The sequence below is a fragment of the Nycticebus coucang genome, chromosome 6, assembly GCF_027406575.1.
Source record: "Nycticebus coucang isolate mNycCou1 chromosome 6, mNycCou1.pri, whole genome shotgun sequence".
In the NCBI taxonomy this organism is placed as follows: Eukaryota; Metazoa; Chordata; class Mammalia; order Primates; family Lorisidae; genus Nycticebus; species Nycticebus coucang.
Genome location: NC_069785.1, coordinates 59,751,315 through 59,778,381, shown reverse-complemented (window position 1 = coordinate 59,778,381; position 27,067 = coordinate 59,751,315). Strand labels below are relative to the sequence as shown.

Here is a 27,067-nt window from a genome sequence, read left to right as displayed (position 1 = left end):
CAAGTCAGCAGTGACTATTTTGGAGGGGCAGCAGAGTGCGAATGACCAAGGTAAGGTGCAGGGACCCTCTGGGAAGGTCAGAGCAGACCTTATCCCAGACCCAATGTTTATTAATAGTCGTTGAGATCTCGGGCAAGTTATTAATCTTTCTGTATATTTCCTAACATGTGAAAGGGGGTTATCACCAGCTACCTCATAGGGTGCAGATTAAATCAGATAAAGTACAAAGGTTCCCGGCCCAATTACAGCTTCTGTTCTGTTAAGGGATCTTTGGTGTTAATAGAGAATCACTCCTACTGCCACAGAATACTACTGGGCCCATCCCCAGGGCAAAGATGATTAGTCTTTGTACATCCCCGGGTAGGGTCCAGACAAGATGACCTCTGTCTACACGTCACAGATGAACCCCTCCCACCCCCAGCCCATGGCACACTGCATTGAGGGCTGGGTAACTTCTCGCTTTCACAGCAAAGTCCCTAGGAATGGCTGGGGGCCATGATGAGCACAGCTGGGTGGGCACCATGGCTCACACCTGTAATCCTAGCACTTGGGAGTTGGAGGTGTGTAGATTGCCTGAGCTCACGGGTTCCAGACCAGCCTGAGCCAGAGCGAGACCTCATCTCTAAAAATAGCCGGGCATTGTGGCAGGTGTCTGTTGTCCCAACTACTTAGGAGCTGAAGCAAGGGAATCGCTTGAGCCCAGGAATTTGAGGTTGCTGTGTGCTGTAACACCAGGGCATTCTACTGAGGGCAACAAAGTAAGACTGCCTCAAAAACAAACAAAAAAAGATGAGCACAGCCCTAAATCCCAGGGCTTGCTGTGCCAGCAGAATTTCTCCCACTGGTCAGCCTCCAGCCCACCCACAGGGATGCCTTCACCCAGCTCAGCAGACTGCTGACACATCCAGGAAGGCAGCTCACTGCTGCCAATCCTGGGCTCCCAGACTCCAACAATCAGTAAGACATTGTGGTCTCAGTAGACAGTGCTCTGCTGGGGACAATCTGCTGATTTCAGGTGGCAATGTATCGTAATAATAATAATCTGCATTTCAATTTTTAAACGTAAGACTAACACGAAATGCAGATTATTATTATTGGGATACATTGTTATGGAAGGTTTTCATCACCAAGCAGCCTGGGACTTAGGAGGAAAAAAGTTCACCAAGAATCACCCAAACCCTTGCCAAGGGACTGGCTGCTGTTGACTGGCTGCCCTTAGTAAGAGAAGACCACCTTCCATACAATGAGACAGGGGAGCAGCCCAATGAACACTCAGTGGGGCCACCCCACCCGGATCAGGCTCAGGGAAACCAGGGGAGTCTGTAGAATGAAAGATAAAATAAGAAACCCAAAGATCATAGCAGTGAGTTATGAGGTTATGAGGCACCAAAGATAGTTGGACGGAAGAACAGCCAACACCCTGTAACTAGCCACATCCCTGGTACAGATGGGATCTCGCTCTTGCTCTTGCTCAGGCTGGTATCAAACTCCTGAGCTCAGGCGATCAGCCCACCTCAGCCTCCCAGAGTGCTAGGATTACCTCTGCGAGCCACCGGCTCAGCCAATAGTTATTGTTGTTGGTTGAACATCTTTCTGAATTACACTGAAGCCTTCTCTTGCCTTAGTAACCTGGCCAGGGAAACACACTCCAGTTTTTCTTTGTTCGTGGAATCTCGGGTGGGCCTCACATGTGGAGGTCACTGTGTATCTGACAGGTCTGATACACGAGACCCAGCCAAGTCGATTTGGAAAAGAATGGAATTTCTGGATTTGGAGCTGTCAAGCCCCTGATAGGAATTTTGCAGTGGAGTCATTTCTATCGTTTGCAAATTTAGAAGAGAAAAATTTCTGGCTGAGAATCTTTCAACAAACACAGGCTCTCTGTAACCATCCTCAGGTTCAAAGGAGGAATGCTGGGAATGTGGAGGAGATGAGTCCCAGGCCTGTGGGGACTTCCTCCCTTGCTCTGGGCCTCCAGGGTTACTTCCCTCCAAAGCCTGAGGAGAAGGCAGCCCCTCAAAAAAAATCTTATTCCCAAGGGGACCCTGGCACACACGACAAATAAAGAGGCCTAAAGACGATTCAAAGCAAATGATACTGAAAAGGGTGACTTTTAGCTGAGTACAGTGGCTCATGCCTGTAATCCTGGCACTCTGGGAGGCCAAAGTAGGTAGATTACTTGAGCTCAGAAGTTCAAGACCAGCCTGAGTGAGCAAGAGGGAGACTTCATCTCTACTGAAAAATAGAAAAACCAGCTGAGCATTGTGGCAGGCACCTGTAGTCCCAGCTACTCAGGAGGCTGAGGCAAGAAGATTGCTTGAGCCCAAGAGTTTGAGGTTGTTGTGAGCTGTGATGCCACGGCACTCTATCAGGGTGACAGTGTGAGACTCTGTCTCCAAAAAAATAATAACAAAACGGTGATTTTTACTACAACTTATTAAATTATGCCTCAAAATACTTTTTAAGACAAACAATTTATGCAAAGAGTTTGAGGATTTTTTATTTTTTTTTTAGAGACAGAGTCTCACTTTATCACCCTTGATAAAGTGCCATGACATCACAGCTCACAGCAACCTCCAACTCCTGGGTTTAGGCGATTCTCTTGCCTCAGCCTCCCGAGTAGCGGGAACTACAGGCGCCTGCCACAACACCCGGCTATTTTTTTTGTTGCAGTTTGGCCGGGGCTGGGTTTGAACCCACCACCATCGGTATATGGGGCCAGCGCCCTGCTGAGCCACAGGCGCTGCCTGAGTTTGATGATTTATTAAAATTAGAACCTCTCGTTGATGTTTGGGTGCTCCTGGTTACAGTGGGGGGAATCGATGACACAGGCCAGCTGGATGGGTAGGATAGTCACATTCACCCAGACCGTAGCTGCTCAGGCCAGGGCTGCTAGAGTGGGGGAGAGCATGGCAGGAACCCACCAGGCTGGGGAAGAGCAGGAGGCCGTCATGCCTGCCTGTAGAACCCACAGCACAAGGAAAGGAGGGCACCCAGCATGTCCTGGGGAGCCCCACTAAAAGCGCTGCACCGAGCAGGGGGTGAAGGAGAAATGACCAGGCCTCCTCCTGCTGCACCCAACCAGAGCGGCCGTAGTCACTCAGGGCCCAGGGCCATTATGCATCAGCCTCTGTAATCCTAGCAGGGGGGCAGGGGGAAGAACAGATCTGAGGACAAACAGAAGGATCATAGCGCATCCCTTCCGTGGAGGAGTTGCTTTGTTTCCTATAACATGGAGCCCACGGTGCCTGCTGTGAGGGCCAGGCAGTGTACCTGTTCGGAGAACCCACTTGTGTTAGGAGGCAGGTAAGCAGGGGTGCCTGTTAGTCTGTTCTTAACATCAAATGCACTTCATCCCTTGACATTTTCTGGAATGGACAGTTTGGAACGTTCAGAACATTACAAGCATCCAGGGCCATCTGCTCTCTCAACCATCAGCACTGACCACTTCCCACCCTTTCATTTCAGAAACTGCTCCCACGGCTGAAAAGCCACCAAGTTCCATTTCCTCTGGTGGCTCCCAGCCATTCACCTGGGTAGCTTCTTGGAGGACACAGAGCCAAGCTCTGGAGAAAACAAGGAAGTCAAAATAATGGAGGAATCTAGAGTCTCATTGGGTGACATCATTTATTGAAAGCAAATCTTACTCTATCCAGGAACTCACTTCCATGGAGGTAGGTGCAACAGGAATGTCTCTGCCCCATGGCAACACAAAGCCACCAACCATACCCCAAAGCAGAAACCCAACAGAATAAGCCAACCGGCATTGGAGAACGACACTCAGAAGCAGGGGAAGAAATAATAAAAGATACAAGAAGATTGTCTTCTCAGCATTGCATTTGGCCACGTGTGTTTTTACATAATTTTTTTCTTTTTAAGCTAACTAAAGAAAATACTCTTGAGCAGGGTTAGTTCTTAAAGCAATAAAAAGGAAACAAATGTATAATACATGCAATAAAATCAAAGAACGATAGCATGTTAGACCTGGGAAGGACCCCAGGCCGTAATCCTCACCTTGTCTCCCATGGCTCTGAGCAGGAGCACCCTGTCCAGGTCACCGGGCAGGGGAGATGAGTAGGGACTTGGAAACCCCTCTCTAGGCTTCCACGCCAGTGTTCTTTCGGCCTGCTGTACTGCAGGGATCCAGCTCGCTGCTGCCTCCATTGCAGTGCAGAATAGCACAACTGTTAGAATTTGTAACAGCCTATTTTTAGGGTAACGACACAGGAGTTTTCAGTGGTAACCTCTCTTCTCTCGGCATAGGCAGTTCTGCTTCTTATTGCTAACGTCACAGCCACCAGAAGAACTGCCCCCAAAGAGGGGCGAGTTACCTTCTCACACAGCAGACACTCATCCCAAACGTCCTGGGGCTGCAGACTGATCGTGTCACACATCCCTGGCTGGGAGTGGGCCTCAGGCATTTCTAGGCAGGCTTATTGGCAAATATCTAGTGATGGTGGAAGCAGAGGCTGAATAAACACATTGGGGGTCAAAGAATCTCAGTTCCAGTGAGCCAGGCTTGTCGTGTCCACGAGAGGGCAGAGGCGTGCGGCCTCGTGCCGGTGTGTTTGACTGTTATCTATCAGCCCCTTTCCTTAGATACAGCTCCCAGAGGGGCAGCATTGTCACCTGTCTTACCACTGCTGCATTCCCGGTGCCAAGGGCTGTGCCTGATACATCACAGGTGACCAAAAAATATTTGCTAAATGAATAAATGGCTAAAGGGAGGAGGAATCTCTCCACACCTCAAATGAGGAAGCAGAGGCAAGAATCACCCTCACCTATGGAAAGGATGACCCCAGCAGAGGTGGAAGAGGGTTTGGCTTTCCAGCTCCAGACTTAAACAGCCCACCCCAACCTCGGCTGACCTCTCTGCATCCTGCTGGGTGGGTTCCGTGACCCAGGGTAGGTGGGACCAGCAACTGTCATGGAGCACTCTGGTCCACAGGCCTCCCATCTATTGGGATGCTTGGGGTCACTGTGACACAGCTGAACACTGCCACCTCTGCCCCAAATATAGAACCAACCCACAGGGTCCCCTCTCTGGCTACTTCCCTACCAAGCTGCCTGCCCCTCCCCTGACCTGTGGAGGCCCAGCTGTGACTGGACCTGGCCTGTGGCCATTCCTGGGGACTGTCCTGGTACAAGATGACACGGGAAGGCCAGGAAGAAATGCCAGGATACCCTGCACTTTCCCAATGCCCTGGCCCTTGTGATTTTGCCCCAGCTACCTGGCCTTGTCCCCAGACCACCCATTCCCAGTCATATTGCCATTGCTGGTGACATCCCTTTTTCCCCAGAAGCTGGAAGGAGTCCTCCAGTTTGCACACACACCTCTGCCTGATGTCTCTTTCCTCCCTTCCTTGACATAAACCTGAGATCCCGCCTAATCCCCCTCTTGCCTGCACATCCCCCAGCTTTTAAGAACTTCTCTGGCTGCCTTCTCATCCACCTGTCCATCTGCTCTCTCTTCTCCCTTCCCCCATGACCTGCCTCGTCCTTACACCCGAGCTTATGACCTTCACCACTGTCACCCCCACCCTCCCAGTCCCCCATCTTGCTGCCACCTCACCTGGGGCCCCGGGGACACAGCAAGGAGGCCCACAGTGGGAGGAGAAGGTCAGTGAGATGTAACCAGAGGTCCCTGTCCTTCCAGAAACTGCAGCATTTGTTACAAACCTTACTGACAAGCCTCCCCAACCCACCCGTGTAAAGGAATTACAATTGATGACCAGGAATCAGTCTCAGTATGGTTCAGAGATTATAAAATTCTAGATAAAATAAGCAGCCAAGGCCATAGTTATAGCCCACAAATACAAGTGACCTTCTGGTTTTCAACACCCCCACCCTTACCCCCCTCCAGAGAGTTGTTTGCCCAGACCATCTGCGTTTCTATCCTCAGCATTAACTGTCCATTACCACTACAATTCCTTCTCTCCAACTCCCATATCCAAAGTGTCTTTATTCTACTTTCTCTCTCACCTCTGCTCCTTAATACTTAAAATCCAGTAGCTTCATATTTTCAAAAAGGATACTCCATAGAGATGTGTGAGGTTTGCCACCCTACAAAGCCTTTGTAACACTGCAAATGGAACAGCAGCAGTCAGGAGACGGGCTGGTTAAAAACACGTACAGCCTATATGGCACTTCCGCCCCTGCTACCATGGCTATTCAGTAACAACTCGCCCTTTGAACCCTTTTTTATTGGCAGGGGGTCGGTTGGGGGAAGCAGGAGAAGCAGTGCAGATGGGGGGCTTCAACCTCCCAAAGCATGTTTCCCAACAGCCCAGTGGGCAGCGGCCCCCTTGCTCAGGTGCTCAGCCATCCCATGTTTTAAACTGCATTAGCTCCCTGTCTGAGCGCCACTCAGAGACGCTGGAAGAACGTGGCGCTGAGGAACCGGGAAGCTGCGTGAAGAGGCAGTGGCGACGGGTCTCTGCAGCCGGATGCTTGCTTTCCTGCCTCCTGTCCCAGGGGCCGCAGAGCTCCTGCCAGGAGCAACGGCCACTTCAACAGCCCGTGGAAGTGGGCTCAGATCTGGCTGGTGACAGCGCTGTCCTTGGGGAAAGTGTAGTTCAGCGGTGCCTCATAAAGGCTCCCCCCATCTGTGCTGAGGTCATCGTCATCATCCATGTCATCCAGCACTTTACTAGGCAGCTTCTTGAGTCTGCAGAAACAACAAGGGGTGTGTTTCTGGCCTGGAGCTGGGTGGCTCATCCCTGCTTTGCATGTGAAGGAAGAGTCTGTCCCTCTGTACCACTGAATGGCACATAAACACATGAACTTGACAGGTCGCACCCCATGGTTCCTTCAGCCACAGGGAGCCAACGGCCCACCTTCCGCCCAGGCAGCTGGTATGGACAGGGCGGGCTGGGCCGGGCTGGGACAGGATCGGTATTACTGATCACCTCTTTGCCTAAGCTCCTTGGGGGCTCAGCAGACTACTATTTTTGATTGTGTCAATTTGAAATTTTGGTAACTTATTCACCATGGACTGTGTGCATTCGTATTTTTTAAATATTGCATTAAAACGTTACCTATCGTGATTGCTGAGATTTGGGGTGTCCCCTTAAATGTTGCACCCAGTGTTGATCCTGGGGCCAGTTCCCCCTAGACAGGCCCTGTTTTACAGGATTCTCAATGGGCTGGAGCCTCTGGACGCTTCCAACAAAACTGCCTGGGTGCCAGGACAGAGGCCCAGGTCACAGCCAACCTCCAAGAAAGACTCAGCACCTATGGGCATGAACCAAATTTCACTCCCTTACCTCAATGCCCCAGGAGGTGCAGAGAGCTGCTGCATCCTGAAACCGGGCTTGGGACATCCTAGTCCTCATGAGAACATAAATCAAAACCTCACCTCGTATCTCCTTAAGTGAGACAAAAGCAAGCTGGTCCAGGTACTGGCCCTCCATGGTGTGAGCTAGTCTTACCTGCACAGACCCTGAGTTTCCCCATTGTTAAAGGGACAACACTGGCCCAGGTGACACTGGGCATTGGTACAAAGATGACACATGGAATAACTGAAGTGAACATAGATGAGATGACCCCGAAATTAACAATAGGAACTGGCTTGAACCAGCAGGAGGTGAGCACACTGTGAAAGCCTCAGGCGTGCCTCAGATAGACGGGGATCACCAGTCCCACCTCCAGGGAGCCGGGGCACTGCATCTGCCTACCTCAAGCCCTTTTTCATGGAGTTGAGCTGCCCCTGCAGCTGCTCATTCACATCCATCTGCTCCTCCAGCTCCCTCTGCAGCTTCTTCTTAGAACTTTCCAGTCTGTCGATTTCCTCCTCCGCCTCCTCCACCTGCCGCTTCATTGCTTTCAGGCGCAAGCTCAGCTGTGTCCAGAGAGGGCACTTGTGAGTTCTCAGCCCTGCCATGGGGAGCAGCCAGCACGGAGATGCCCCCAGACCAGCTCCTGGGGGACCCAGGCAAGCAAGGGACATGGGCAACAGGGCAACCATGACCAGATGACCTTCTAAAGGCCAAATTCAGGGTTTGAAGTTTGCTGAAGTCCCCCTTTTTTTTTAATTTTTGAGACGGAGTCTCATTCTGTCACCCTGGGTAGAGTGCTGTGGTGTTACAGCTCACAGCAACCTCAGAATCCTCGGTTCAAGCGATCCCTGCCTTGGCCTCCCAAAGTAGCTGAGACTACAGGCGCCGGCCACAATGCCTGGCTATTTTTTTAGAGACAGGGTCTTGCTCTTGCTCAGACTGGTCTCAAACTTGCGAGCTCAAGCAATCCACACACCTCAGTCCTCAAAGTGCTAGGATTACAGGTGTGAGCCACCAAGCCCAGCCCCAAAAGCCCCCTACTTGAGTAGGTTAGAAAACTCCCATTCTGCAACATAATGCATAGTGGAAAAGGAGGAATCGGCCTCCCTGACTCCACTGCCTGCCAGGGAGGCCGGGCCCGAGATACACGCCCTCCTCTGTGAATGTGTGGGGAGCCCCACCTGGTCCTTCTGATCAGTCAGCGACAGGTGCTCGTCGTCCACCTGCATCAGCAGCTCCTTCACTTTCCGCTCCAGCCGCCGGTTGTTGAGCTGGAGGTTGGTCCGGTCCCTGGAGGTTGGGGGAGGCAGAAGTGAGGACCCTCTCACCTTCAGCCCTGTAAGGGCCCAGCCCCGGCTGTGGACGAGGGGAAGCTCCAGCCAGGCTGCCTGGCCAGCTCATGGCTCGGGGTCAGAGAAACACAACTGTGCAGAAGGAAAAAGGGGGCTCTGATAAGAGGAAGGACTGACTTGCCCAGGACTGCAGAGCCAGTGAAGGGCTGAGACAGGACTAGAACCTCCCTGAGTCTACTCCAGGCTGCTCTGGTCCAACTCCCTAAAGGTCCGACTAAACAAATAGATAATGTCAAGCATTGCATGCACCACACCCCTTCTAGGAAGGTGAGGGTCCATAGGGTCAAGTCTAACCTGGCGCTGGCCAGCAGTGTTAGCTGTAGACAACTGAGATGCTGGGAAGGAGCGTGGTCACTGACTCCACACCTCTCCTCCCCATCATGGGAGGACCTGCCTTTCCTCTGACACCTGGTGCCCAGGCAGAGGCAGCTCTCCGGCCCTAATCTGGATCAAACTCAGTGGCTTCTGAGGCATCTGTCCTATTTTAGGAACTGGAAGGGGCTGGGAGGTCCAGTAAGAAAGGTATGGACGAGGAGTGAGAGTGCAGTATTCAACCAGACTCAAGTCATATATTTTGATGGTCTCAGTCTTCTCATCTATAAAATGGAAAGAACAGCAGCGAGATTTGCTTATTGTGCTGTCCTCACAGGCTTATGAAGGTCAGAAGAGACACAGATGTGAAAGCATATTGTGATCTGGTCACCACTGCCCGCCGGGGCCTCTGCACTGCAGGCGAGCTGTGCTCACCTCTCCTCGCTCTCCAGACGGTCCTCGAGCTCTGCAATCCTGGCCTCCATCTGCACCACCAGCCCCTCTTTGCTGGATCTGTAGGAACCTTCCAGGTGGACAATGCGGCTCTTTAAGTCCTTGTTCTGGAATCAGACGGAGAGATTGTGAGGGGCCTGCATGTCTGCCGTGATCTCGTGCAGAGCAACGCAGAGCAGAACTCAGCTGGAGCCAGGAGTCTAGCTGCTTCCCACACTGCATGGCCTGGGGACCTGGGAGCCCCAAGATGTTTCCAGGGGGAACCCCTTGAACTGAGGTCCTAGCAGACATGAATAAAATCTTTGACCTCAGGCCCTGGAACATCAGATGGATTTAGCCTTGTACTTTTATAAGGAACAGGAGGAACAGGCTCCTTCCCCAATCATATTCAGTGAAGAATCAACATGAACAGTTTGTAGAAGAAATAACGATCCAGTTAAGCTCCCTTAGCACTCATGTGTTTGACAACCGTGACTCATTTTCATTCTCTTTACATGAGCATTTAGCTTTCCTTAGGTTCAGGGGTACTTGCAATTCCTCTTCCCTGCACCTGCCAGACTTCCAAGCAGAATTAATATGTCTGGGGAAAAAGCTCTCCGGGAAAGGCCTGAGAAACATCGCTCCCTCTCAACTCAGTTACACCCCAGAGTTGTTCTAGTCCAAAGCCGTGGGTGACAGCTACAGAGGGGCTCAAGGGCACCTGCCCTCACCTGTCGCTCCAGGGAGATCTTGTCACACTCCAGGTCTTGCCTTACAGCTTTCTCCTGAAGCAGCTCACTCCTCACCTGCTCCATCTGTAGAAAGAAGAACAAAATCCCAGAGGCTAAAGGGAGGGTTCCTATATCCTTAGTACTGAAATGAATTCCATCCACCAAATTAACTCCTCATGAAGGGGGCCACCAGTCAGGGTCCGCAGTACTGTTCTTGGGGATAGGACCTGCCCTTAGTTTTTCTTGGTTTCTGATGATTATAAAGATAGGAATGCAAATGACAGTAAGAGTCATAGCTACCCCCGCTGTGATAGGTTGAATTGTGTACCCACACAAAGTGATGGGCTGACATCCTACACCTCCGATGTGACCTTATTTGCAGAGAGTGTCCTTACAAGTTAAAATGAGGCCATTATGAGCCCGAATGCACTATGACTGGTATCCTTCTAAACAGGAGAAATTTGGATGCAGAAACAGACACACCCACAGAGCAGATCACCATGTGACGACAGAGACTCGGGGAGAATGCCCTGTGAAGATGGAGGATCAGTGTGACCTGTGTGTGAGTCAGGAACACCAAACAAGGCAACCATCAGAAGCTAAGAGGCAAGGAAGGACTCCCATCCAGGTCTCAGAGGCAGTCAGGTTTCGCCAGCACTTTAATCTCAAAATTTCCAGCCTCCAGAATTATGCAAAATACATTTCTATAGTTTGAAGACGCTCCATTTGTGGTACTTTGCTAGAGCAGCTCCAGGAGGCTCATACACCAGAGGTTACTGCCGCAGGCACTGACCTCTGCCATCCCTGAACAGCACTAAGAAGTAGGTAATATTATCTCTGCTAAGGACATTAAGACTTGGAGAAGATGGCTGGGCATGGTGGCTCACCCCTGTAATCCTAACACTCTGAGAGGCCGAAGTGGGAGGATCACTTGAGGTCAGGAGTTTGAGAACAACCTGAGAAGAATGAGACCCCATCTCTACTAAAAATAGAAAAATTAGCTGTTTGGGCGGGCACCCAGGAGTTGGAGGTTGCAGTAAGCTACAATGATGCCACTCAGGGCAACAGAGTGAGACTCTCTCTCTAAATAGGTAGATAGGTAGGTAGACAAGTAAATAAATAAATAAATGGTTTGAAGAAGTTAATCAACTCCCAGGGTAACCAACCATCCAAGTTTACTTGAGACTGAGAATGTTCTCAGGATGTTTCAATGCTAAAACTAGGAAAGTCTCAGATGCCTTTCCCAGCTGAGCGAGTCACCCAATTTCCCTGAAAGCTGCCTAAGTACGAATAGGCAAGTTAGTAGTCACCTGAGTTTCTGAATGCTGCATTGCAAGTTCAAACTCAAGAAGGGCTTCCCGTGAGCATATGAGCATATCAGCATATCTCAGACACTCGGAGATTTCCCCTTTCTTTTCCCTTTTTTTTTTTTTGACAGAGTCTCACTGGGTGAGACTACCCCTGAGTAAAGGGCCATGGCATCATAGCTCACAGCAACCTAGAACTCTTGGGCTCAAGTGATCCTCCTGCCTCAGCCTCCTGAGTAGCTACGAAGGACTACAGGCTTTGCCACTGTGCCCAGCTAGTTTTTCTATTTTTAGTAGAGATGGAATCTCACTCTGGCTCAGGCTGCTCTCGAACTCTTGAGCAGAAGCAATGTACCACCTTGGCCTTCCAGAGTGCTGGGATTATAGGTGTGAACCACTGTGAGAACACTGGGCAGCCTCAGTGACCTGACACAGGCTAAAGGTCACTGAGGTTTCTTTTGTGTTCAGGATAGGAGGTCATCGAGTACCACCAGGAAAGAAATTCTATGGCCTGACTGTGGCATTGCCCTTCCCCAGTCCCAGGGGGCTAGTGCAGGAGGCACAAGTGCCCAGCAGAGGGTGGCCTGCAGATGCCAGAAGAATCAAGGTGAGCCAGTAAACTAAAACTGCACTTTCCTTCTTAAAGATAAAAAGATAAAAAGCAAATACTGGGGAGCACTTGACACAGGGTCACCTGGCCTTGCCTCAAGTTGAATTTTTGCCACCTATATGAGCATCCTAGTTCCTCTCCACTCAACCTAGAGAGTAAGAACAGGGGCCCAGGAATAGTTAAGAGGGGCCCTATCATGTTCCCTGGCTCCCGTTGTCCTGTCCTGATGTGTGCACAAAGTGACACGTGGCTTGGTGCAGCAAGTCCAGTGCGGGCACAGAGCATGGTAAGGCCTGAGGCTGGCGTGACAGGCAGGGCCCAGACGTGGGAGCAGCCAGATGCCAGAAGCTGGGCATCTGCCTCGAGTGAGGGGCTCCAATGTGGCAAAAAAAAAGAGCAAAAATGCTCAAATTTCCTGAATTTCTGGTCAGCAAGCTTCTGAGTCATGAAGGTTCAGAATTTGCAGCAGAGGATATTGCAGCCAGGGTGCCTCCCAGTTATAGGAGGGAGCAGCCCTGGAAACTGGGCTGAGCCTTTTTGCTGCCCACCACTTCACCCGCTGTCTCTGCAGCACCAAGGTAAAAGGGTTCAAACAGACCCAGAGTCCAAGCACAGCTGTACTGCGGTGGGGGGAGGGCAGCCCAGCGTCCTCAGGGCATCCGCACACAGGGCAGGGGAAGAATGCCAACAATTCAGGGTGAGCACGGGAACTCCACCTGCAGCCACTACCACCCTGCCAGCCCAGCCCTCCCAAATCACATGCAACAAAGGGCACCGAGTGATTCCTGTAACTGTTACGTAAGTGCCAAGTCCAAGGGTAACAAATGCAGCCTCACGCCCTGCTCCAAGCATGGCTTCCCAACCAGCCACCACTGCCCCAAGCACTAAGGCCACCAGAACACAGGGCCACGGGACTGCGGATGCACCTGCCAGGGAAGCCAGCCCATTCACAGCCCTGGGGCAGAGGCTGGCACTTTGCTGAGGACACAGTTAAACTTTCACTAGACGGGAAGCAATTATCAGGACAAGCAGCAGTGGCCTGGCTTCTCTTGCTGGCTCTGCCATTCACTCGCCCATGACCTTGTTCATCTCACCTCTGGGCTGCAGGCTCCTTGTCCCTAAGCAAGGGACTTAAAGATACAACTGGGGGGGCCTCTGACACATGAAGACACATCCAGAGTGCTACATGGCCTCTCTGCAAAAGCCAGCGATCCCTGCCTCCATCCCTAGGCAGAATAGCCACCCCATCTCCCCTGGGAAAAAGTTACTTTTTCAAGGTGAGAGTGAGCGTGTTTGTGAAGGTCAGACTATATATCAAGGTCCTGTGACAAAGATCCCCATGCAGTGCCCTCCTACTGGGGTCCCATTAACATTAACAAGCCTGTACATATGGTCAGTGCCACCATGACAGGGAGGGACAATGTGCTGGGGCAGGGCACACTAGGTGACAGCCCAGAGTGGGAAGGCAGAGAAAGACTCCAGGGAGAGGGACACTAAGCTGAGACGGACATGGGAGGTCAGGGTTAGTCGGGGCAGAGAGAGGGCCAGGGCAGACAGTGCAAGTTCCCAAACTTATCTCTGTATTGGGAGCACCAATAAGACTGAGCAGGCAGTAAGGAAGAGGAAGGGAGGGTTGGGTGGGCTGAAGGAGATGTGGGGGGAGGGGAGAGTGGGATTAGTAACTGGGGAGGAGAAAGGCAGGGAGTAGCCACCCAAGGTCCACAATTTCACGGTGACATTACCCCACCCCTTTACTGCACTTACTGAGTCGAGCCTTGAGCACTTGGATAGGATGGTGTCTACTCCTCAGCACCACCAGTGCACTAAGCACTGATACATCGCCGCCTACTCCAGGAGATGCCGCTCACAGAGGAGGGGCGACTAGGTGAGGCCAGCTGAAGCCACAGGGCAGAGAAGCTCACCAAAGAAAAAAAGATGAAGCATGAGGGTCCAGGTCTGTGCCCTGGGAGCACCTGTCAGGGGAGGCAGGGAAAAAACTAGGATGCTGACCTATGCCAGGGCCAGGGAGGGTGGGGACTGAGCATGGTCAGGCAGGAGGACTGCAGGGAAGCACCCGGGATGGGCAAGCACAAGTTTGCTCTGAAAGGTCTGCAGAGAGAGGGACCTGCTTGCCAAGCTACCATCTGCTAAAGGGGACAGGGTCACAGGGCTGGAGAGGGCACAGACGGGTGTGCACGAGAGAGGCCCCAGCCCTGACAGTAGGCACAGGAGGGGAGTGTGGCAGGAGATCCAGCTGCCAGGCAAGAAGATCCAGGCCAGGTTGGTGACAGAGGGAAGAAAGGATACCCCAGGGCTTGAGGGGAGGCGGGGTCCTGCAGCTCAGAAGGAGGAAGAGAGGCAGGAAGGGAGAGGAGGGAGATTATTTTTCCAAAAGTGAAGGGATATGGCGGAAGTGGAGACTTACAAAGAGAGAAATTTAGAAATCGAGTCGCTGTGGAGTGTGAGGCTGAAAAATACCAGAAGACAGTGAGAGGCCAGCAGAGCAGCAGGAACCTCTCCTTGCAGCTGTGCTCTGGGCCTGCGGACCCAGTGGGGAAATCCGGGCCTCAAGAACCTCCTGGGGGGCCAGGAACTAAACAGAACTCTCTGAGGCAGATGGGATCACCCTATTTTTCCAGGTGGGAAGTTCAGAAACGTGCCCAATTCAGAGTGAGCTGGAGCAGATCTGGGATTCCAACCCAGGTTCTCCAATTGGAAACCGCACGCTCTTTTTCCCCCCTTCTGTCTCTTGGTGAAAGGGGAAATCCTACAAAGGGGGAGCGTGAGGCAGGGATGACAGAGCCCAAAGGAGGAAGCATCTGCCACGGAGTGAGGCAGAGACGCCGAGAGCAGCTCTGGGGCTGCTGAGGGGTCACGCAGCACTGGGCCCAGGGGGGTTTCAGAACAAACCCTGCGACTTAAAAGCAGTAGCCACCGACCACAGTCTTGCACTCTCAGTGCCATCAGCTGAAAACTCTTAATTTCACCCAGAAACAGGCCTCCCTGTACAGAGAAGCATTTACCATAGCAGCATTCCTGCGGCCCCTGCAGGTTTAAGACCGCCCTGGAGAGCCTCAAATGGTAACTCTCCAAAGGGGATAAAAAAGAAATTAATTATGTGCACCCTACATCCCCTCAAAATGTGACTAATAAAATGCAAGTGTAAAATAAATCAGGGTGAAGAACAGAAAGAAAGAAACATGTAACCATAAAACTGAGTAATTACTGTGACCGGGAAGTCAGTGTTTCTTGAGTCTTTGGAAACCAAGGCTTTTGGCAAACATAATAGGCTTCCTTCAGTCCTTTGAAAGGGGCAGCCTGACACTAAATTCTATAGTTAATCCGCCATATGGAGCATTATAGAAGGAACAGTAGCTGGTGTTAGGGACGATGCCCTGGGAAGGCTGGATGTCCACTGTCAACCCAGAAGTATTCTAAGAATGCTGCCATGAGTGGCGCTCTACACAGTAACCCGAGACCAGGTCCCCTGATTTGGGAATATCCCAGACAAGATTCCTCTTGCCCTGAGCCCACACTGGCAAGAAAGGACAAAAAGAAAAAGGAAACAGAAAAGCCCCTGACTTGGCTTGCCTCGCCTCCTCTTTTGGACAGGGAAGTAAACTCGAGGCTGGGGAAATATTTCCTGATGTGCTGCTTCATTTTCAACTATATGGAAGAGCCTGAACAAAAACTTTCCGGTCAAATTAAAAACATAACAGAAGCTAAAGGCAAAAGTTTATCACAGCTGGATTGGAAGAATGCTAAACCCTGGGCATTTTGATCGGAAACAACAGTATCAGATTCCAGTGGGTTTTGTGTCAGAGATACTCAGCTCTCAGGATTAGAAGCAGCTGTCTTTTGGATTAATGAAAAGCCAGAGATATTTACGATGGCTAAAAACAATATTTAACCCCATCACCTGTGTTTATCATTGGGCTATAAAGAGGTTGGCAAGATGGCCCTCCTGGCTGGCATTAAAAATGATACTTAATCACAAGCAAGGAAAATGATTATAAATTAACTACATATGCTGTGTTTTTGAGTAGCCACTACAATAGGAGGCAGTCTTGAGACCAGGATCATTTTAAGTCTACAGAGAAAGAAAACCTTCTTTGATCTTTCACTGCTGGCTCACACAAGTCTCATTTACCAGCAGTTACATCCCTGATGCTGAGAGAGGAGCAGGTGTGAGCTGGCCACTGAGAAGCAGTTTCCAAAAGTGACTGCAGGAGCCTGCAACTTTATCACTGGGATTAGCCTGCAGTTGCCAAGGCAACAGGCAGCCTTGCTTATTCCCTGGCAGGACTGTGAAGCCACCCAAAGCTCACGTTAGTTTTTCCTCCTGCCTGCCAGCTGCCTGGGCTGGATGAATCATCTCTGCACTAGGCTGGGCTATCATGGTCTTGAGGGCCAAGAGAACCCCTTCCCACATAGGCCTGTCACTGCTGGTGAACTGTTTGCTCCCAGCTACCCACTGCACCAGGATACCAGTCTCCTGGGCACATTTAAGATACCCCAAGCCAGACCTCTGTTTGCCTACTTAAATTCTGTACTCATGAAGAACCAGCAAAGGATCAGGTGAACTTAAATCTCACCCACTTTAAGAAACAACACAGCTCAGCACCCATAGCTCAGCAGTTAGGGTGCCGGCCACATACACCGGGGCTGGTGGGTTTGAACCTGGCCCAGGCCAGCTAAACAACAATGACAACAACAACAAAATAGCTGGGCATTGTGGCAGGTGCCTGTAGTCCCAGGTACTTGGGAGGCTGAGGCACGAGACTCACTTAAGCCCAGAGTTTGAGGTTGCTGTGAGCCGGGATGCCACGGCACTCTACCAAGGGCGACATAATGAGACTCTGTCTCCAAAAAACAAAAAAAATGACATCGCTTTTAACTTGGGAGTAGAGACCCAAATGTATTTGGAGGGGTAGCCTTTAAAACTTTCCCATAGTCTGATGAAGGCAGCAGGCAGGAGGGTTTGGAGTGGGATTGTGGCTCCACCTCTTCTAAGCTGTGTGACCCTAGGTAGAGACTTCACCTAAAAACAGTTCCAAAGCACATCAAGCACACCAGTGCCTTGGTAAGGATGGCAATTATCATAAATAGAAGCATGGTTTTTAGAGGAAGGAAAGGAATAAGGCCTCCTCTGGATTTAAACAGACCAAAAGCCAGCAAGATACTCACCATTTAATTGAATTTTCTTCAACTTGTAAGTCAGTCATAAACCATTCTGTATATGGTGAGACTGGATGTGGGTGAGAAAACAACTCCTCACCCCTGTTTTATACAAGTAAAAGGAGGTATCACTTTATCAAATCCAAACTCATCCCTTCCCCTTCAGTACTGGGGGGAAACCCATCACTTCCCCTTCACGTATGGGGGGAAAAAGGCCTTAGGAATCATGTAGTTAGCATTTAGTGAGTGTTAAATGTATATACAAGAAAGAGAAAGGAAAGCAGGGGCCTGGCGGGCGCAGAATGTCCAATCTCACGCTGCCTTTCCTGTCCTCTGGCCCTGGGGCAGGCCAGTGGAGGCCTCCTCCCAGGCTGGCCTCCTCCAGTTCTTACCCTTTCCCCCTTAATCTTCTAGAATGCAGTGTACGAAGCTGTTCTGCTCAATGTCCTTCCATGCTCCACCCCCCTACCCCCCCACTGCCTTCAGGATAGGGCCATCCAAAAGTCTCCATCTGCCTCTCCAAACTCACCTCCTCATTCCCACTTGGAAACGGAAAACCTGGCTGAGCCACACTCCTTCACTGCCCGCACACTCCGACCTCCCAGTCTCTGTTCATGCCTTTCCTTCTACCCGGGCTGCCATTCCTACTCCTCTTGGTTCGTCCAAATTTTACCCTTTCTTCAAAGCTGACTCCAAGTCCACCTTCCTCTAGAGCAGAGGGCCTAAAACTTTTTAAACAGGGGACCAGTTCACTGTCCCTCAGACCATTGGAGGGCTAGACTATAGTTTTAAAAAGATATATGAACAAATTCCTATACACACTGCACATATCTTATTTTGAAGTGAAAAAACAAAATGGGAACAAATATAATCACCCCGCCTCATGTGGAGTTTGAGGACTCCTGCTCTACAGCAATGATTTTCAACCAGTATGCCACAAAAAATGTTAAAGATCATTAATTAAATTACTTTTGAAATATATTCAAAGTATAGTCAGTATACTTTTTTTTTTTAGAGACTCTCACTTTGTTGCTCCTGGTAGAGTGCCGTAGCATCACAACTCACAGCAACCTCCTACTCTTGGGCTCAAGTGATTCTCTTGCCTCAGCCTCCCAAGCAGCTGGAACCATAGGCACCCACCACAATGCCCGGCCATCTTTTGTTGCAGTTGTTGTTGTTTAGCTGGCCCAGGCTGGGTTTGAACTCCACTGTACTACGGGTGCTGAGCCTACTCTTTTTTCCTTCTTTTTTTTTTTTGAGACAAGATCTCACTCTGTCATTCTGCGTAGAGTGCCATGACGTCAGCACAGCTCACAGCAACCTCAAACTCCTGGGCTTGGGCAATCCTCCTGCCTCAAAGGCACCTTCCACAATACCTGGCTAGTTTTTCTATTTTTAGTAGAGATGGGTCTTGCTCTTGCTCAGGCTGGTCTCCAACTCCTGAGCTCAATCCTCCTGCCTCGGCCTCCTACAATGCTAGGATTACAGGGATGAGCCACCATGCCTGGCCCAGTATGCTCCTTTTTTTAACTTTTTTTTTTTAATTAACATAATTAAATGTGCCATGGAAGTTTAACTATAGGTTCAAGTGTGCCATGAGATAAGAAAGGTTGAAAAACACTGCTGTAGGAATTCTCTCATAGTCATTGTCACTATGATGGACTTTCCCTCATTACCTGCTTGAATCCTTCACTCAATACTTAGTATCTGATAATTCTTATTTAGTCCTCCACTCTTTAAGTCTGGTCCATCTCCTCCAACAAACCATACCATGTTTTGATCACTGTGTAGCCTACTGCAATGCCAGGCGCACAGCAGGTAGGTAGTCATTGTACAGAAGGTACAAAAAAATGAGTACACATTTTAAGAAAGGAAAAAATTGTATTAAAATTGTAATACTCGAAGGTGGCATCTGTGGCTCAAAGGAGTACGGCACCAGCCCCATATACTGGAGGTAGTGGGTTCAAACCCAGCCCCAGCCAAAAACTATCAAAAAAAAAAAATTCTAATACTCAATATATACCTATTACAAAAGATGAATACAAGTCACGTTGAGCACCTCTTATAATTGCAGCAGTCAAACGTGACTTGAGTATTACAATTTTATTTTTTATTTTATTTTATTTTTTGATTGTATTTGTCATTGTTGTTTGGCAGGCCCAGGCTAGATTCGAACCCGCCAACTCTGGTATATGTGGCTGGTGCCTTAGCCGCTTGAGCTGCAGGTGCCAAGCCAGACGATTACAATTTTAATATAGTTTTTTTCCTTTCTTAAACTGTGTATACATTTTTTGGCATATTTTGCAAGCAGTGTCGATAGAGCACTGTCTTGGGAACTAGCCCAGGTGCCTCTGGGCTTTAAATCCCCCATTACTCAAGAAGTCTGAAGAGTTGAACTCTGAGGTCCTTGCCAGACCTCAGAATCTGTGAGAAGGGTTGGCCAGTTGCTAATATTGCTGGAACTGATTCACTTAAGCCCTTTCACTGAGACTAGGATGTTTCAAGGAAGCAAAGATTCAGAAGAGGAGCTTATAAGAACTCTGAATTTAAGAAGAGAGCTATTAAGTTTTAACTTTTTAGTTTAAAGAGACCAAGATCCGAAATATAAAATTCCCCACACCTTCCCCCTTCCAGGCTTAGTATTAGATTTGAGATAAGTCACTATTTCCTGTCCTTTAGGAGACATCCTTGTGCAGCTGGTGTCATAGGTCAGCATTTAAGGGAAGAGGGGAAGGAAAAGGGTCTTCAGTCTGGAATGTTCTCCCTCTGATTCTGGCAATAAAGCAGCAGGCATGTGGTCCTAAGTAGACTGAAATGGCTTCAGAATTAGGGGCCACCTGCCTACACTCACGGTACTTTCCACAGAGCCTTTACACAATAAGGAAATAACTCCTAGATTAGCCGGGCGTAGTGGCTCATGCCTGTAATACTAGCACTCTGGGAGGCTGAGCCAGCTGGACTGCATGAGCTCAGTAGTTCAAGACCAGCCTGAGCAAGAGCAAGACTCTGTCTTTACTAAAAACAGAAAAACTACCCACCTAATGGGCACAATGTAAGGGTATACGGAACATCTCCTGGGTACAAGAAACAACTACACCAGCAACTTTACCCAACAAATGCAAACACTGTAACCTAATCATTTGTACCCTCATATTAATCTGAAAAAAATAGAAAAACTAGCCAGGGGTTGTGGTGGATGCCTGTAATCCCAGCTACTTGGGAGGCTGAGGCAAGAGGATCGCTTGAGCCCAAGAGTTTGAGGTTGCTGTGAGCTGTAATGCCACAGCACTCTACCCAGAGTGACAGAGTAAGGCTCTGTCTCAAAAAAGAAAAAAGAAAAGAAGGGAAAAAAGACTTGGATCAACCCCAATGTTAATGAGAATTAAATGCTTCCCAGGGAGGCAGGGATTTGTCTTTAACCTCCCATTTCTTTAACCTCCATGGCAAACCAGGAAGCAGCAAAGGCCAGAAGAGAAGCTCTCAGACTCAGTCAGGAGACATCATTTTATCTTAGTGTTTTTGTTGTTCTTTGTTTGTTGTTTTTTTGAGACAGAGTATCAAGTTGTCGCCCTGGGTAGAGTGCCATGCCAGTGGTGTCACAGCTCATAGCAACCTCAAACTCTTGGACTTAAGCAATTCTCTTGCTTCAGCCTCCCAAGTGGCTTAGACTACAGGCACCTGCCACAAGGCCCGGCTATTTTTTTGTTGCAGTTGTCATTGTTGTTTTTGCTGGCCCAGGCTGGGTTCGAGATAGTAAAGTTGGGGTCTTGCTCTTGCTCAGGCTGGTCTCCAACTCCTGAACTCAAGCAATCTGCGGGCACCCTTACCCACTGGGCTACAGACGCCGCCTCTTTTGTAGTCTGGAATACCTCAGGGTTTTTGTTTCATTGTTTTGCCAATTCCCACATTCATTTGAACAGGATACTTAATTTCTCTTCTTATAGCAAATACCAAGCTTTACTCTCCCTACCTCAGAATAATGCAGTTAGAGGAAAGAAAATAGAAGGAAAGAGAATTAATAGGGAACGAGACTATAGACATTTTTGGGACTCATCCTTTCAGACACATACCTCAGATAACAGGGAAAGAATGGGAGAAATGAAAAGGCAAGCCACACACTTCAGGTTGGAATCATATTCAGCATCACAATGTTAGAATTTAGAAAAGCCTGCAGACATCCCCTGAATCAACAGCCTCATTTTGACAGATTTTAGAGAATGAGCTATAGGCTGGGACTTGCCCAGAGCTACATGGGGCTAGTGCAGGGGCCAGGACTGGGACTCCCAGCTCAGTGCTCCTTCCAGCAGACAGCATGAGTTCCCTTAACTTCCTCCCTGATCCCAATTCAAACGTTCTTGGTTCCTTTAACTTCCTCCCTAAACTAACTTCAAGTTCTTGGCTCAGTGGAAGTATTTTCAAGCCTGACCACATCACAGATAGCGGTTCTATTCCCCACAATCTGAGTGCTCAGTTGAGAGGAAAAAGAAGGGCCCCAAACAGTTGTGGGACCAGCTGTCTAGTGATCAGTTCTCAGCACAGGGCCGCCGGCTGCGCTCAGGGAGACAAATGCATTCCGATTCAGTGTGTTGGAGTTTTGTTTTTGGTGTAAAACGTGGGACTGAAAATCTGTTTTAAGTGCACGGTTACTGATAGGATAACATCCATTCCCACCATTCCTCTTTGCATAGGCCACGACACTAGAAAAACAAATCCACAGTCACTTATTCTGCTTAGCAGATCCTGTGGTCCTGCGGTAAGGTGGCTGCTTAGCCACGCTGGCAGGAACTCCTAACAAAACTGCTTTTATTCCAGTGAGGGAACCTAGAAAGCCTAAGACTTAAGTAAGAACTTTGTGGAGGAGCCAAATGTCAAGGTTGAGTGATCCATCTGGGCTTTTGGTTTTCAAGAAGGTCCCTTTCTAAATCTCTGAAGCTCAGGCCTGACCGGCTGCCACCCCTCTAGGGGACTGCTGCTAACACTGCCCTGGAAACATGCAGACAGAACCCACACTCAGTGGGGAAGGTAGACAGAGCCTGGCATTGCAATTTCCTTCACTTTCAGGAGCAAAGTTGCATGAGTATCACACTGTTTGCAAAGAAACTTTTCAGCACGGACGCATGAGATACGGAAAAGCAGCCAGGGATGCACATTCAACGTTGGGCCAGGGCTGCCAGCTCACAGGGTGTTTATCCCTCAAGGCTGGGACCTCTAGTTCTTGGTCCCCCTGAGTGGAGAGAGCATCATGCATGTGAGGAAGCAGACCTGGGGAAAGTGTCCACTTGGATAGGGAAGATTCCACGTGCCCACATTACTTGTATTTCAGATTTTAAATTATAATCCCTTTTCAGATAATTTCCTAATTTATACTTAGCTTCATACCAAGGTTTTTAAGTTTTGTTTTCATTTTTTTAATTAAAGTACCAATCCTAGTCAAGAAAGATACAGCACACGCCCCCAAAATACATACACATTTTAAGGAAAAAAAATTATTAAATTGAGCCAGCTGACCAAATGTTACACAATTTCTTATTGAACTCATGATACTTGAGCTTCAGCTCTGAAAGCACTTTGCCTAATGTGGCTAATACAGCATTATTCACAACCACTTTAGAAACTTTCATTTTCTGCTTTATGTTATTTACTATACCTCCCTCCTAGTGGCATATGAGGAGGTCTAACCCATCGCCCATCAGTTTCGGGAAAGGCATGAACAACTCCCTGCTCTAAATGAATCATCAGGTTTAAATGCTCAGATCGCTTTTCCACACAGGACAATCCACACATCACCCAGCTGTGGGACAATCCACTCATCACTCAGCTGTGGGACAGTCCATTCATCACTTGGCTGTGGGACAAGCCACTCATCACTCGGCTGTGGGACAGTCCACTCATCACTAGGCTGTAGAACAAGCCACTCATCACTCGGCTGTGGGATAGTCCACTCATTGCTCAGCTATAGAACAAGCCACTCATCACTCGGCTGTGGGACAAGCCACTCATCACTAGGCTGTGCGACAGTCCATTCATCACTCGGCTGTGGGACAAGCCACTCATCATTTGGCTCTAGGACAGTCCACTCATCAATCAGCTGTGGGACAGTCCACTCATCACTCGGCTGTGGGACAGTCCACTCATCACTCGGCTGTGGGACAGTCCACTCATCACTCGGCTGTGGGACAAGCCACTCATCACTCGGCTGTGGGACAAGCCACTCATCACTCGGCTGTGGGACAGTCCACTCACCAATCGGCTGTGGGACAGTCCACTCATCACTCAGCTGTGGGACAAGCCACTCATCACTCGGCTGTGGGACAGTCCACTCACCAATCGGCTGTGGGACAGTCCACTCATCACTCAGCTGTGGGACAAGCCACTCATCACTCGGCTGTGGGACAGTCCACTCATCACTCGGCTGTGGGACAAGCCACTCATCACTCAGCTGTGGGACAAGCCACTCATCACCGGCTGTGGGACAGTCCACTCATCACTCGGCTGTGGGACAATCCACTCATCATTTGGCTCTAGGACAGTCCACTCATCACTCGGCTGTGGGACAAGCCACTCATCACACGGCTATAGCACATTACCTGTTCCCTGCTTCTCGCGATCCGCTCAGACAGCAAATCCGAATTGTTTCTTTCTTCTTCCAGTTCTATTTCCAGTTGAGAAACCTTGTCCTAAGAACAAAGTCACACACACAGCTTATTTAACTTTCACTGACTGGAAAGGCAAGGGGCAAGGACCCTTGGAGTAGGGGCAAGGACCGCCTTGTGCAAGGGAAACCTCAAGGACAAATGAGGGCTGATTATCATTAGTGTTTGGAAAAATGATCTATCTACTTCTTACACTGCCCAAAGCAGATATTTTTAAAACTCTGTATTTTATTACTTTTGTCATGTCAAGTGTACTCATGCATGGAGAAAACACATTAAAAAAAAAAAAGATTACCCCCACCCTACTGCAAACACAAAGGAGATACTAGCGTACCTCCCTCAAATCTTTTTTCTCGCTATGAATCAGTAACTTAGATCCACCTAAGCCAGTTGCCCGTCAAAAGACAATGTGAGAAAAAATTAAAAATAGGGCAGCGCCTGTGGCTCAGTGAGTAGGGCGCCGGCCCCATATACCGAGGGTGGTGGGTTCAAACCCGGCCCTGGCCAAACTGCAACAAAAAAATAGCCGGGCGTTGTGGCGGACGCCTGTAGTTCCAGCTACTCAGGAGGCTGAGGCAGGAGAATCGCCTAGGCCCAGGAGTTGGAGGTTGCTGTGAGCCGTGTGACGCCAGGGCACTCTACCGAGGGCGATAAAGTGAAACACTGTCCCTACAAAAAAAAAATTAAAAATTAAATAAAACAAATAAAAGACAATGTGGGAGCTGCAACAGCACCCAAGGCACATTTCTCTACAGACGTCACTCTCAGGGCAACATCCTGCCTCCCTCCTGCTCAGGTTTTCTAAGAGGAAGGGTGAAGTCGGTAGTGGCTGCTGCCACTTGCCTCTCTCTTCTAGGGAACATGGTACACTTTGCACTGTGTACCCCCAAGTCTGCACTGGATTAACATAAAGACAGGCTGACCAATTCTGTTAAACTCAAGGCTGGTCGTGATGGCTTACACCTGTAATCCTAGCACTCTGGGAGGTCGAGGTGGGTGGATTGCCTGAGCTCACGGGTTCAAGACCAGCCTCACCAAGAGTGAGACTCCATTTCTAAAACTAGCCAGGCATTGTGGCAGGCGCCTGTAGTCCCAGCTATGTGGGAGGATGAGGCAAGAGAGTCCCTTGAGCCCAAGAGTTTGAGGTTGCTGTGAGCTATGACATCATAGCCCTCTATCAAGGACAACTAAGTTTTTTTTTTTTGCTGTCCCAAAAACAAAACAAAAAACCCAATTCTGTTAAACTCATCATCATATAATAATAATAATTTGTGTCTTTCTCCTTAGCTCCTAAATTAACATAATTGAGTGTTAAGAGAAAAGCATTTCAAAGTAGCTTTGGGTACAAAAAACGGCTTCTGACACAAACTACCACAGGTACCACCATAGGGTTTGTGCCTACGTTTTTCTCCTGCCACCGATTTGTCATATACTAGGTAACTCACAGCCACAAATACTAAAAAAGCAATTGGCATTCCTGGTTTTAAACATGACCTTGCAGCATTTGTATATAAATATTGTTTCTGTGATTGGCAAAGTTGATTGATAAGCAATGGATGCCTCTATAAGCCCCCAAAATAAAATGCACAGAACTCATGTGAATGACTAGATGTCTGTGAACAGCCTCCCTGGTAGTGATCAAAATCTGCAGGGAAGCTAAAAAGCTGCCTCCCAGGAGCCAAGCATTCCAAAGACCAACTTTCAACAGAGCTGGGTGCTGCGCTGAAGCCTCCTATTTGTTCGATAGTTCCCGATTCCTCCTAGGCTAATTTTACCACAGCCAGAAATCACTGCAAGAGCTATGTTTACATACAACAGCCACCTGAATTTCTGAGTTTACAGTAAATGTCCATTCTTAGGAAACCTCTTGAGTCTTGAAAGTTAATTTAAGTACTAGTGAAGGAATAGGCAAGACATTAGTCACAGCAAGACAGCCAGCTGCCTCTTAGGGGAGGAAATGCCCCTTAAGTGTGCTTCATGGTGGCTGGGCCTTGAGAGCTATTCATTTTGTAATTAACGGGGAAATATCTAAAATATTTCAGAGGTATAATTAAATTTAGCTACGCTACTGCTTCTAGACCTTAAGTCAGACAAAGTAAATGTTCTTTTAAAGAATATTCCTAGCCAGGCACGGTGGCTCAAGCCTGTAATCCTAGCACTCTGGGAGGCTGAGGAGGGTGGATAGCTTGAGCTTAGTGGTTCGAAACCAGCCTGAGCAAAAAGTGAGGCCCTGTTTCTACTAAAAAAAGAAAAAGAAAAACTGAGACAAGAGGATCGCTTGAGCCCAAGAGTTAGAAGTTGCTATGAGCTATGATGCCACAGTACCCAGGGCGACAGCTTGAGACTCTGTCTCAAAAAAAAAGAAAAAAGAATATTCCTGAGGAAGATGACCTGACACCCCAATCTTCAGCTAACAACAACTCTTCCCAGGACTCTCTTCTTGCCTAAAACTCGTACTACAGAGAACCCAGAGGGAACATTCAGGGGACGAGGCCTGAGTCCCTTCCACCACAGGTTCTTCCTCCACTGTCTGAAGAAGCTTAAACCAGGTTGTTTAGGCCCCAGAACCATCAGTTTCTACTTAACTGGATGACCTCAGCTTGATTTAAAATTACCTCCCCTCAGAGACCAGAATAAGGACATTAGCAAAATCCACAGCAATCTCGCAAAAGAGTAATGAAACTGTAATCAGGCTATCTAGTCTTTATAAGAGGCCCATTTAATAAAATCTTCAATGACTGAAACAAGATATAAACTGCTACTAAGTCCCCTGGAAGTTTAAAAAGTTATTTCTGTTTATTTGCAGAGTTAAATCAGGAATTCCATTGATTTTGAATTCTAGCCATCTATCCCTGGCCTTGAGCACTGTCTGTCTTTTATCAGAACCTTGACAATTTTAACTTCTCCCCAAAGTTGAAGGCTTATTTCTCAGTATCTCGCTCTCTCTCTAAATTCCATTGGTGGATGTATATGAGTATGTGTATTTCTGGTTTGGGGTTACTTTTGTTCTTGAGAATTGTTCTTTTTTAAAAGTTGAAGTAGACGTATTTGAAGGTTTTTTTTGTCATTCTCAGTGGATCGTTCATACTTAGATTCTCTTGCATCATTTATGTTTTTCTAGTCTGTTATGTTTTCAGCTTGTGGACAGAGCACCCGCATCTGTGACTGCACTGAGCCCTTTTAATACACTGTCTTGGACTATGTGTGTACTACGT

The 27,067-nt window shown here is 48.8% G+C and overlaps 1 protein-coding gene across 3 annotated transcripts in view; it reads right to left on the bottom strand.

The window, feature by feature from the left end:
* Positions 1–3,610: 3,610 nt before the first annotated feature.
* CGNL1 (cingulin like 1) overlaps positions 3,611–27,067 on the bottom strand; it is a 179,296-nt gene continuing 155,839 nt past the window's right edge. For all 3 annotated transcript variants that reach the window (XM_053593486.1, XM_053593485.1, XM_053593487.1), the window contains 6 exons: positions 23,787–23,876; positions 10,105–10,188; positions 9,377–9,501; positions 8,459–8,567; positions 7,677–7,840; positions 3,611–6,667 (listed from right to left, as the gene is read on the bottom strand). In XM_053593486.1, coding sequence (XP_053449461.1) covers positions 6,532–6,667; positions 7,677–7,840; positions 8,459–8,567; positions 9,377–9,501; positions 10,105–10,188; positions 23,787–23,876 — 708 coding nt within the window. In that variant the 3' untranslated portion in view covers positions 3,611–6,531. The remainder of the gene's footprint in view (positions 6,668–7,676; positions 7,841–8,458; positions 8,568–9,376; positions 9,502–10,104; positions 10,189–23,786; positions 23,877–27,067) is intronic.